Here is a 12,505-nt window from a genome sequence, read left to right on the forward strand (position 1 = left end):
ACCCTTGTCCTGTGTTATAAGACTTTGATTTTTGTTGTGCACTCTCTTGGGCTACTCTTAAGCGAGGTAACAAAGTTTTTAAACTTGCTGTTTGTCTGCCCCAGATTGAAATCCTATGACTTGTAAAAGGGGGGTGTGGTTGGGTAGGTAAATTGGAAGCTACTGGGGAGATTTGAATTCTTGATGACTTACAGATTATTTCTCTTGTTGTTGTCTCTTGCAGCCAATAAAAAGAAGGAGAAAGAGCGGCCGGAGATCTCCCTCCCTTCAGACTTTGAACACACAATTCACGTAGGGTTTGATGCAGTCACGGGAGAATTCACAGTAAGTGAATCCGGAGGAAAAGAGGATGATGTGGTTTGGCTTATTGCTGGGAGGAGCCAGGACCCATTAATCTTCGATATAGTAGTGCTGGAAAGGCTATTATCATCATCTAGTTTGATCTCCTTTGAAACACATCTGCAGAGGTTACCCACTAATTTCTGCTGAGAGACTGTTTGTCAAACTTGGCACATCCCAGAAGCCCAGGCTGCCAGCAAACTTTTCCTTTCCTGTTTTTTGGCTCATGTGGACAAGAAAACATTGTATATCTGTCCTCCCTTCCCCTCCCCTTCCCTTCTAGAGTTGGGTTAGGTCTACAGCGTAGCCTGTGTGCGCCAAATGGGGTTCTGAGAGTTCCCCTTCAGGAGACGCACAACTGCGCATAACTATTCATGACAGAATGTGTATGTGCTGCCCTAAAGCTAAATGTCAGATGCTTTTATCTTTGTTTTTTTTTTCTTTTTATTGACATGCAAAATACTAAGAAGACAGAGTTGCATTTCATCATATTATTCTTCTTAATTTGATTACAAGATAGTATTTAATAGCAGCAGTTGTTGTTTGTGTTTTTACCTGTCTTTAATATGCATCTTTTTCAGGGACTTTGCTCTCCTAACCTGAATCGTGTGTACAGTTGCATTTTGCATGTCAGCCTCTAGACTTGCCCTAGTTAACCTAGATGTTCCAGGGGGGGTATTACCCGAGTGGTGTCTCCAGCCATCCTTTTGAAGAGGGAGGGTAACTTTATTGAGAAAGGATCCCAGTCCCTTGCCAGTTCTTCTATACAAACTTCCCCTTGCTGGTGGTAAAAGGTACAGGTCAGGCTGTACTCCAGATGTCTTTATTTTCTGGCTGAAATACAGTCTCTGTAATAAAATTCTGAGCTTCATATGCGAGGTTAACATCTCTGCTTTCCCAGCTCTGGTTGCAATAAGCACCAAACCACTATTATCAAAGAACTCCTGTGCTACAAGAAGACCCAAGTGAATGTTGAATGTTCATTGTGCTAAATGCATATATACAGTGTATGGTACTTCTGTAGTCTTTCTTGGATATGTGTAAATATCTGTGTGCCTGTGCATAAAGGGTTTTCTTTTGCTTGAGGCTCTTCCTGAACTGCAGCATTTAAGTCTACTCTTTTCTGTCTTTTGGCTTTTGGTCTTCAAAGGATGTGGGAGTCAACCAGAGCCCCATGAGTGGATTGGCATTTTCATGTCCATGTAAGGGATGTGTGACTTGTAACAGAGAGTGGCTAGGAGGGTATCGATCCACCACCTCTTTTTCTTTCCTCTCCTCTTTTCTCCCCATTTTCATCACAGCACTGAGTAACCACAGAAACCGGTGTGGCAGAACTGCAGCAGCGGGTGTGTGTGCTGTGAACCACATTAGTCGGCCTGTGAGCTAACGAGGTACATCTCCCCACAGGGAATGCCGGAGCAATGGGCACGTTTACTGCAGACTTCCAACATCACCAAGTCGGAGCAGAAGAAGAACCCCCAGGCAGTGCTGGATGTGTTGGAGTTTTACAACTCCAAGAAGATCTCCAACAGCCAGAAGTACATGAGTTTCACAGGTACATGGTGATCATCTCGTACAGCTGCTTTGTCCAATTTTCCATTAGTCATTACAGGTGGGGTTTCTTTCATTTAGTCAACACATAGATCTGTCTTTTCAAGGAGAATGTCAATGAGATTCTGTGGATGCTTAAGCACCCCTTTTCCTTTAAAATGCTGTTCTATTAATCCTGATGCCCAGCATAGCTGCAAGAGAGGAGGTCAGTCAACTGGCTAAATCCCAGAACACGTAGGTTTTCTGAAGCTTACAGCCAGCATCTGGAAGGCAGATCCCCAGAGTGTTGGTGTTGGGTTCCCAGGGATGAAAATCTCTGGAGAAAACAGGCAGCTAAATTTTGCACCAGTTTCAGTTTCCATCATGGGTGTGGATGCTGCTTCATGCATGCTTGGGGTGAGGGTCTCTCTGCTCCTGTGTGCTGTGATTGAGGAATATGCCTCAGCTGCCAGGTTCTTGATAACTGCTGGCTGGATTCCTCTCAAAATCCAAGCTGCCAACCTTTTGTGCCTTCTTTGTGTACATTACCTGCCCACTGGAGGGCTCCTGCAGCCACAATTCCTTTTTCCCTTTCAACTCTAACCTCTTCCCTTTCTAAATATTAATCAGAGAATTGTAGAATAGTTTGGGTTGGAAGGGACCTTTAAAAGACCATCTAACACCACCCCACCACCCCCCCCGCCCCGCAATGAGCAGGGACATCTTCAACTAAATCAGGTTGCTCAGAGCCCCATCCAACCTGGCCTGGAATGTTTCCAGGGATGGAGCATCTACCACCTCTCTGCCAACCTGGGCCAGTGTCTCACCACCCTCAGCATAAAAAATTTCTTCCTTCTATCTAGTCTAAATCTTCCCTCTTCTAGTTTAAAACCATTGCACCTTGTCCTATTGCAACAGGCCCTGCTAAAAAGTTTGTCCCTGTCTTTCCTGTAGCCCCTTTAGGGACTGGAAGGGGCTCTAAGGTCTCCCCGGAGCCTTCTCTTCTCCAGGCTGAACCACCCCAACTCTCTCAGCCTGTCCTCACAGCAGAGGTGCTCCGGCCCTCGGATCATCTTCATGGCCTCCTCTGCACCTGCCCAAACAGGTCCATTTCTTTTCTGTGCTGAGGGCTGCTGCTTTGGTTTTTGTTTCATTTTTGTTTTTTTGTTTTTAAGAGGATAGAACTATGTCACCAGAACTGGTATTAAATAGGAAGTCTCCAGGCAGGGATAAAAGAACAAATTTTCTCCATACGTGTCTGGATAGTCAAACAAGGAGCCCACCATTTGACTCATGGCATCCTGTTGCTATTCCAGGAAGTTAGGTGGCTGAGGCTGAACACTTTGCAGGTCTTGGGCTGGCTGTAGTGCCTCTGCTGGTGATTTAGCCCATTGGAAATATTTTGTGTCTATGGATGGAGGACAATATTCGTTCAGGTGTTACACTGAGAAATCCCCCCCCTCCTGCAGCCCGGATTTGGGCCCCCTGCATTTGTCTGCAGAATTTTTTTACCCTCCATCCCCGTATCTGCCAGGTGTCGGCTTGTTCTGGGGAGCTGAAAGTAATTCCTGGGTTTGGGAGCAACCTTTTTTCCTGCCCCTTCTGAGCTCATCCCTTTCTCCCCTCCCCACTGCTGCGGCATTTGCAATTCATTTATGATGGCATTACTATCTTGTCTCTTTCAGATAAAGCGACAGAGGATTACAATTCATCAAATACATTGGTAAGCCTTATATTCACGTTCTGTCTTGAGTTTGGGGATTTAAAAACTGGCATAAAGTAGTTTACATGTAAACTTCTAGTTTGCTTACTGTTTTAAAGTCTGAACTGTATATATTTGTATAGTGAATACATGTTTATAAAAACAGGCATGCTCCTTTCACTTTTTTCCAACTGGGCGAGAATCAAGTAGGCAGAAGTAGCTTTTGTTAGTGAATAGTGAATTAGTGAATAGAAATTGGTGAATTAATGAGTAGAAATAGTTCTGTTTTCATAGAAGTCTATCTGTTCCTGTACCTAGAATTTGATAACCGCTCTGCTTTCAGGTTTTATACGTCTCTATAAACATGCAACAAAGTTTAATTACTGACCTGCATGGTCCGAGTGACCAAAACTAATGTTGATTAGTGTTGATTAACAAACTAATCTCCTCGGAAGAGGAAATAAAAGGATCTCCTCCTCTCTGCTTGACCTTTACTCTGTCCTTACTAGGGCAGGCACCACTCCTGTTTGCTTGTTCGGAGACACGATATGTTTCTGTACGTACACGTGAGACAGAAGAAACAAAACTTTCCATTTAAGATGATTCATAAAACTCCACAATTCCCTCATCTCTTGTTTTCTCACTGCCATGCCATTAGCTAGAGCTGGCTTGTTCTGTTCCCTTCTGAAGGCAGTGTATTCGGATCTGACCATTTAGGACTCTCTGAGAAAAGAAAAGGAGAATGTTTTTGCCATTGTTTATTATTACATGTCATTGTACGTCAGTCCTCAGGAGCTTAGAATATCTGAGCTGTTGGATTTTAAGTAAATCCTGAAAAAAGCAGTAGTTACCAGTCTTGTGAGATAGCCTGATGTTTTTGGAATACGCTGAGTAACTTTTAATTTTGGGGATATTCAGGAAATTCTCAGTGTTGATGCTTTTAATTGACGCTTTTAACAGGCTAAGCTTTTGTGTTATTTCAAGGGCACTTTAGCAGTTATATGTCAGGATGTTGGTGACTTCAGATATTTTAGATTCAGTAAAATATTATGTTGTTTTCCCCCTCTTTCAGAGAGAACTTTATTTTAACACTTTTCCCCCTGCCACTCTTGGGGAACTGATGATAAACAACCTGGAAGCAGGAGCACAAGCAGAACTGGTCTAGTGGGTTGAGGAACTTGACAAGTTTATTTTGAAATGTTTACAGTGTAAAGGATGCCATGAACTTAAAATCCAGTTTCAAATTTAAAAGGTTAAAAGTGGCTCCGAGTTCTGATCGCAGTATTGCAAAAAAATTCCAGACAAATATTTTTAACCACTTACAAAACTGTTTTTTTTTTTTTTTAAATCGTTGTTCCTATTTTTTGTAAGATTTTCCTGTAGAAAGCAATTTTGAAAGGAATTTGAAAAGATTTTACCAGATTCTGCTTCCATAATTCTCTCATTACTTATTTCTGAGTCTCAATACCTAAGCTGATGTTAACCTGACCTCCCAACTTTAAGAGTAAGCATTAAGATTTTGATGCAAATTAAAGCATTTAAAGACTGAAATCCCCAATCTACATGATTGGGGTTTGGATCAAAGCAGCGAAACAAAAGAGGCAACATAAGTAGCGACAGATATGTCCAAACCCAGAAGTTGTCCCCAGAGTTGCTGGGTCTGCCATGCGGGTGTTGGGAAGGCGGTGAGAGAGCCCGGGTGTGGGTCTCAAGTCCTTGGGAAGAGGATTGCGATCACACAGGCAGGTGACGAGCTCTGTCTGAACAGTTGTGTCTGGCAGTGCTGGCCTGTCCTTCCGTTTTCCATGAAGGCTCAGGATCTTTGGGGTTCGAACTTGTCAGATATTTTGTTTGTAACAAGCAATTAGGTTTTTATTTTTGCCATTTGTGTAACACACGCAGAATGTGAAGGCTGTCTCTGAGACCCCTGCAGTGCCCACAGTGTCTGAAGATGAAGATGATGAAGATGATGCCGCTCCACCCCCTGTGATAGCTCCGCGCCCTGAACACACAAAATCTGTGAGCAGAAATACTTTCCTTCAGCCCCTGCCGCTGCAGTCATGGTCAGGTCTCGCCTGGCTCCTCATCCATGCTGCACAGCATGGTGCTGAGCACTTCTTGGGAGCAGGAGGAAGGAGGTGGGAGCCATTCCTTCTGGCAGAGCACCTTCGTATTGTCACCTGCCTGGTTGGGGGGGGATGACAAGAGAGTCCTTGCTTAGTGACAGTAGCTGTTAAGAAAGTAGATATAAAAGTGCATCCCTGACAAGAAGAATAATAACAAGATGAATAGAAGTATTTAAGTCTTCATCTGAATTGTATTAATATGTATGTTTTTCTCAACCAAATTAGATATACACCCGCTCTGTGATAGACCCCCTTCCTCCTCCTACCAGAGATGCGGCAACTTCTCCTATTTCTTCTCCCTCGGAAAACAGCACAACAATGCCTGACATGCTGGTCAGGAACACGGAGAAACAAAAGAAAAAGCCAAAAATGTCAGATGAAGAGATCTTGGAAAAATTAAGTATGTCCTTTTTTTCCTTTTTTTTTTTTTTTTTTAAAGTTAAATTCCAGGGCCTGCTGTGTTGATTTCTCAAAATCTTAATAAGCTGAAATGTTTTGACATTCCCATTTTGAGATCCCTTACTGAAGACATTGCACTGTGACTGTGTGCCAAATTTGGGGGCAGATGGACGGGGGGAGCATAAATATAAGCTGAGCACCTGTGATGCCAACTGAAGTCCCTGGGGAGTTACAGATCCTCAGGCTCTGCAAAACAGCCGCTGAATAAGTAACATCTACTTAACTATGAAGTCTGAGATTGTTCCGCATCTTGATAGTCTGGAGCATGGATGATTATATTGAAATGTTGGATGTGAGGTGAGCAGAGCTTCCTCCTGTGTCTAAAAGATGGAGAGAAAATTAATGCATTCCCAAATTCACCTTCTGCAATGTAAAGTCATTTGGTTATTTTTAAGTGCCTTGACATTGATTGTATGGGTACCCAAATTAGTCATTGTTTCTGAGAAACACGTGCTTCTGTTGTGTCCTGGTGTCTTTAACAGTCCCCACCTGCAGTTCATGGGCCTTTTAAAGTGCTCCTCTGCTGCCTGGTATTTTTGGGTTATGCTGTGGCATATCCAACAGCTGAAGCAGCTCTTCTGTGCAAGTGATTGCTATCCTCAGCCTGGGCCTGTTTTTATTAGGGTAGAGCATTTCTAATTCTTTGAACTACTAATCCTGTATTAATTACATACATGCCTCGCTTGTCAGTTGATGTAAATTGTGTTAGCACCCCTATGGTCAGGCTGGTCTCCTCGGTTGAGGGTATACCCCTAAAGGTCAGTATTTTATGAAGCAAAGACTAGTAGCTAGATGAAGGAAAATTTAATCGGAAGGTATAACTTTAAAAAAATAAATTAAAATGGCATCTGTGTACCTCATTCCTCTGAATAAAGCCTAAATTGAATTGATGGCATGTTAACTGGAACTGTTTGCTATTGGAAAACTCATACCCATTGTTTCAAAACAGCAACTTCACTCACTTAATTAGCAGGACCTTTGTATCGTTAAGGATTCAAGCCATTTTTGTGCCCGGGTAGAGCAAGCAGGGACTGTGGCAGGAAAAAGGCGCTATTCTAATGCAAACACACTCACTTCTGTAATGAAGAGATATGGAAGTGCCGCTCTTGGGAGTGTTGAGTGGCAGATGCACCTTCTGACACCTTGCTTGCTCCAGCAAGTGGTGTTCAGGGCTGATCCGATTCTTTAGCATTGAGGGGTTTCATTATAAATATAGGGGGAGTATGAAGTTCAGCGGCCGCCGTGCGGTGTCAGCTTCTAGATGTGGGCTGGTCAGAAATACACAATGAAGTTTAATCCTGTTGTAAGCTGATGTTTTTCCATGGAGGGCAGCGGAGTTGTACTTGTGCAAAGACATTCAAATCTTGCATGTTTTGGTTTGACATGTGAATAGAATCTAAGACTAAAATCTAAGACTAAAATCTTAAAGCATCTATATATTTACGCATACTGAAGATGCGCAAAGGTTAAAAGAAAGCTGATAAATCTCTACCTCTTAGCATTAGCACAGCATTGGTACATACATTAATGAATCCTCGCCTGACTTTTTGGGAGGTAGGAAACATTACCCCATGTTACAGATGAGAGCATTAAGCAGGGCAAGGTTGGCAACTGCCTCCTGCCACTGCAGCACTGTCCCGTCACTGCCTTGGGGAAATATTTGCCTGTCTCGCAGTCTGAACTTCTAGCCTGTGTTAGGCTTTGAGGGAAAGTTTACAAACATTTGTTCAGAAGTGCTTGTCCTCAGGGCAGACAGCGCTGCTTCCATAATTGTGCAGTGGGGTTCATATAGTCAGATTTCTCTTCCCGCCCTCCTCTCCAAACATGGACCATATTCCCTTCCTTTACCTCTGGCTGCCCTAAACCCTGTGGGTTTGGCTGCTTTCCAGCGGTGTCTGAAAATAGCCCGCTCTTACTCTGCTTGCTACTGGGTTTCTTGGCCTAATGACCATGAACAGTTTCTTTGCCAACATACATCTGTTTAGGCTCAGCCTTAGACCCCTGTTGAAAGCAGCACCATATGTTGGCAGCTTGAGTGACTTGCAAACACCAACTCGGATGCAGCTCTGCATCCCTTGATCCTATTAGCCACCCCGGTGCTGTTAGAGAGGAGACGTGCTCATGGCTGAGCTCTAGGAAGTGTTGGCTCCGATTTCTTCAGCCTCAAAAGGGTGCGATTCCCACCCGCCGTAGGGGTGTTACGAGTATCAGGTAATGTTTGCAGGGCACGTTGTGTTTCAGTGATGCTCCTTTTGTCAGCTTCTCTGATTTACCCTTTGGCAACCTGCCATGCAGGACTCCAGCGCATCTATGCAGCCTGCCCTTGCGCTGAGAGCTCCCTCCCCTTGCACAGAAAACATCGTGTTCCTCGTGGATACCAAATCTACCTTGAGCCTGAGCTGGCCCCTCACCGCCCCGTGTTGCAGAACACCTGGCAAAGTGCTTTTCCCTCTGAGGGATGCAGTAATACGCTCTTTTTCTGGCTGAATAGCCACGTTAGGGGCGAATGAGCTGAGATTGCCTCAGGTAACTCTCCAAAACCAGAGCGATGCTGCAGTCGCGTGGTATCTTCTGCTAAAACCTGCACTGACTGTTGGGTTCCCAGAAGAGGAGCTGAGCAATGCCCAGGTCAGGCCAGGGGAGGTTTGGCTCTGAAGGGTGGCTCCAGCTTCCTTGACGAGTCTTGCAACCCAGTCATTAGGTCAGTAATGGCTGTGGTCATGCTGGTATGGAAACATCATAAACTTTTGTTGTCCTAGATAGTTGTTGTGGTGTAGGGAAATCTTTGGGTAGATTTGCAACAGACTGTTGGCTCTAAGATGGTGTGGCTGCCCCATCCCTGGAGGTGTTCAATGCCAGGTTGGATGGGGCTTGGAGCATCCTGGTCTAGTGGGAGGTGTCCCTGCCCAGGGCAGGGGGGTTGGAATGAGATGATCTTTAAGGTCCTTTCCAACCTAAACCATTCCATGATTCTGTGAATGAGGCCCTGGCCTCCAAATTCAGAGGGCATTGCAGTGCAGTGGCATCTTAGGTCATCCAGTGTGTTGAAGCCAGGGGTGACTTTAAGTTGCAGGCTTCCAGCAAATAATTGTATTTACATGTGTGAGGGCCATGTATCCCCATGCTGTGCCCAGCCGTGTGCAGTCACCGGCTGCTAGTGAAGACAAAATATGCTTAATGTCTGTACTTTACCATTTCTGAAGGGAAATACCTGTGATAGGGGAATGCCACAGCTGATAATGTGCGTAAATAACGGAGGACTTCCTCGGTGTTTGTGTACCTCTGGATTTCTGATCAGTGGTTCATGAGGCTCAGCAGAGCCCTCTGTGGCCATGGGACTGCTCTTAAAATACAGTTGGTTCTTATAGCTGTATGAAAAAGAACTTATAAAATTCTCTTGGTTTTGTTGTGTTTCGTTTTTGTAGGAAGTATTGTGAGCGTGGGCGATCCAAAAAAGAAGTACACGTGTTTTGAGAAGATTGGACAAGGGTTCGTATATTCTCCTCCTCTGTTCTATACCTTTCCTTATGCTGAGAAGGAAGCACTGAAACCAGGCAAAGTTACTTTACTGGAAAAGCTGTTGGTGATGCTTTGGAGAGTTTTTGTTTGGTTGTTATTTTGTTGTCTTTTTCTTTTTTGTTTTTTTTTGGGGGGGGGGGGGGGGGGGAGTTGTTTGTTTTGGTGGGTTCTCCCCTTGCTCTTCTCCCTTTCCTGGCAAAGTCTCGAGTCACAAGGACTGTTTTTTTTGTGTGAATGCGTTTTAATACAAAGAAACATGTCATTAGGTGATCAGGTTGCTAAATACAGCTGCAAGCAGGGAAGGAACTGCTTATTTTCAGCATGCAAGACAATCTTCAAATCACAGATTTGCTTTCTGAATTAACTCTCCTCAATGCAGGTGTTGTGCCCCTCTTAGCGGGGTAGGGGGAAAATAGGGGTTGGGGGAGAGGCTATAGTGAGGCAAATCAGTGCAATTTGCTGAGAGATCTGCTGTAAGCTCCAAGTGCTGAGTCTCAAACTCCCATTTCCCTCGCTACAAATGCCACATTTGTTTACTTTAGCTGATCCTATCTGCTCTGTAATCATGTTGGGCAGTCTGCACGCCAGGGCAGTGCAGTCATACCAGTTAAAACGGGATCAACTTGTGGTCCTACAAGCTGTGCAGAGTTGCTGGTTAAGCAGCAAGAGCTTGGATGACCGTAGTGTCCCTTATTAAGAGCTTTGTTCCCCATAAATTCTCTGGCTTCTGCTCCAACAGCAGTCTTGGCTCAGAAATATTTCAGATTACGTTTACCACTGGAATTATTGCATGAAAAGGAATGGAATTGAGAGCACTTCAAAGAGACAAGTGGAAAGGGGCGTGTGTTTAGCTCTCAGTCTTGCTATGAGGCACTAATAAGTGTTTTTTTTCTTTTCTCTCTGTTGTGTAGAGCCTCAGGTACAGTTTACACGGCCATAGATATAGCTACAGGACAGGAGGTAAGTGCTACCAGAATACCACAGCAGTGGATTTTGGATTGTGTGCTAAAAGTTCAAGTTGATGCTACAAAGTAAAGACGGTCTTTCAGGGGTTCATGACATCTTATTTTTAATGAGGTATTTATTTCCTTACTAATGAGGCATGGTCAAGTGGTCTGAGTAAAGAACTGGAAAAAATTATTTCCCAAGTTTTGATTCCTGGATCATTTCATATTTGTAAAGAATCTTTCTGTGGCCACAAAGGCTAGAAGCAGATGTTTGGACTGGATAGTTCCTCAGTAGAAGTTTCTCTCTTCATCCCCAAGATTTCTCCTTTTAAAGTCTTTTATGTGCCTTCTGCTCCTTTGCTTCCTACACTTATACTAGTTGACTTGCAAAGAAATACTTTCTCTCCCACCTTTTGCCCACTTGCTTTCTGCCCTTGAATTGAGGGACAAGGAATGTCCATCTTTTTTTTTTTTTTTTTTCTCCCTCGCGAAGATTGAACAGTGCCCTGCGTATTGCATGCATGCATAATAAACGAGTAGTGACGGATATGCAGCATCTCTGGAAACCATTATTGCTAGGTGGAGAATTTTTAAAGAGGAAAGTGTATGCATTATTCCAAATATATTTATGGAAGTCTGCAGCAATGCGTGTCTGCTTTGCATTTGTACAATGTCAGGGTTATCCACCAGTAGATTTCATAACTGTGCTTTTTGGTGAAACTCCTTCACCTCCTTTTCCCAGTTCCTGAAGAATTAATACAGTTTAATTGCAGCCTCTGAGGAAGGGGTGCTGTGTTTTATTTTGAAGCAATGGGAAATTTTATTTCTGCTTTTTTTCTGGACCCCTTCGGTGACTCCCGTGTGAATATTTGAACCCTTATATTAGAACAGGCTTTTAAATCATTCCCACTATGCTAGTGTGATCGGGCCATGGATTTTTTAAATTTGCATTTGGGATTGCTGTAATTTTGGCGTGGTGTTGACCTGTTCCTTTCTGTGAAGCATGCTGCGACCAATCCTTTTTGCTCAGGAGCTCAGTGAATTGCAGCACACTTTGGAAGCACTGGAAGGAAACTCCTTGATTTCACGCAATACAGGAGCATTGGGTAGCTCCCAGGATTAAGAATACTGAGGATTTTCACTGGTGATGGCTATTTAATTATAACTACAGCTGTTTATTTTGAATCCTAATGCATGAGACAGTCTTAGATAAGGAAATTTCCCCCATATGCACTTGGACCATGGGTCTACCGCTGAACAGGAGCGAGGAAGTACAGGAGCCTCTTTGAAGCTCCCTCAGTATTGGTCTGGGATTTCTTTATCTGCCTCAAATGCTTTCCCTCTCTTCATCTTTCATTCTTCTCTCTGGTCTTGCGCAAAGAGCAGCACGGGGGTTTTGTTTTGTCTGCTTTAAGTACTGTTGGCAGCCCTCATGAATACTTTGGAAAACCAGCATGGTGTCGTGTCTGTTCTTGCCTTCTCATGTGTTGGGATTTTTCTATAGTCTCCCCTGCTATAGTATCAAAATGCTAATTGTATCCATCTATATTGGCACTCCGTGGCTTGTTTCTTTTAATCCTTGCTTTTGTGAGCTGGAGTCACTGGCGCCCCTCCATTCACCTATAGGCCTCTTTCTCTACAAGTGGCAGTTTTGTAAAAGCATAACTACATTTCATTCCCTCTCCCTAAATATTGTACCAAATGCAGTTGGGTTGTAACATCTATGGAAGTGTGTCTGCCTCTTGCTGTGCTGAGTAGTCTTACTGATTTGAAGGTCTGTGGCCAGGGGCTCTCGTGAATTACTGGTAGTGTGGAGAGTTGAACGTAAGAGTTGAAAACGTGTTGTGCCCTCCTGGTTTCTGCATATATAGATGCAGGTATCT

At 43.8% G+C, this 12,505-nt stretch overlaps 1 protein-coding gene across 1 annotated transcript in view; it reads left to right on the top strand.

Annotated features, from left to right (window-relative positions):
- The window catches only part of PAK1 (p21 (RAC1) activated kinase 1), a 74,669-nt gene that overhangs the window by 47,457 nt on the left and 14,707 nt on the right, over window positions 1-12,505 (top strand). The window contains exons 3-9 of the mRNA XM_082488467.1: window positions 224-324; window positions 1,747-1,894; window positions 3,555-3,592; window positions 5,474-5,590; window positions 5,923-6,097; window positions 9,582-9,645; window positions 10,587-10,635. Coding sequence (XP_082344593.1) covers window positions 224-324; window positions 1,747-1,894; window positions 3,555-3,592; window positions 5,474-5,590; window positions 5,923-6,097; window positions 9,582-9,645; window positions 10,587-10,635 — 692 coding nt within the window. The remainder of the gene's footprint in view (window positions 1-223; window positions 325-1,746; window positions 1,895-3,554; window positions 3,593-5,473; window positions 5,591-5,922; window positions 6,098-9,581; window positions 9,646-10,586; window positions 10,636-12,505) is intronic.

This window comes from Vanellus vanellus (genome assembly GCF_965231255.1).
Source record: "Vanellus vanellus genome assembly, chromosome: 1".
Lineage (NCBI taxonomy): Eukaryota > Metazoa > Chordata > Aves > Charadriiformes > Charadriidae > Vanellus > Vanellus vanellus.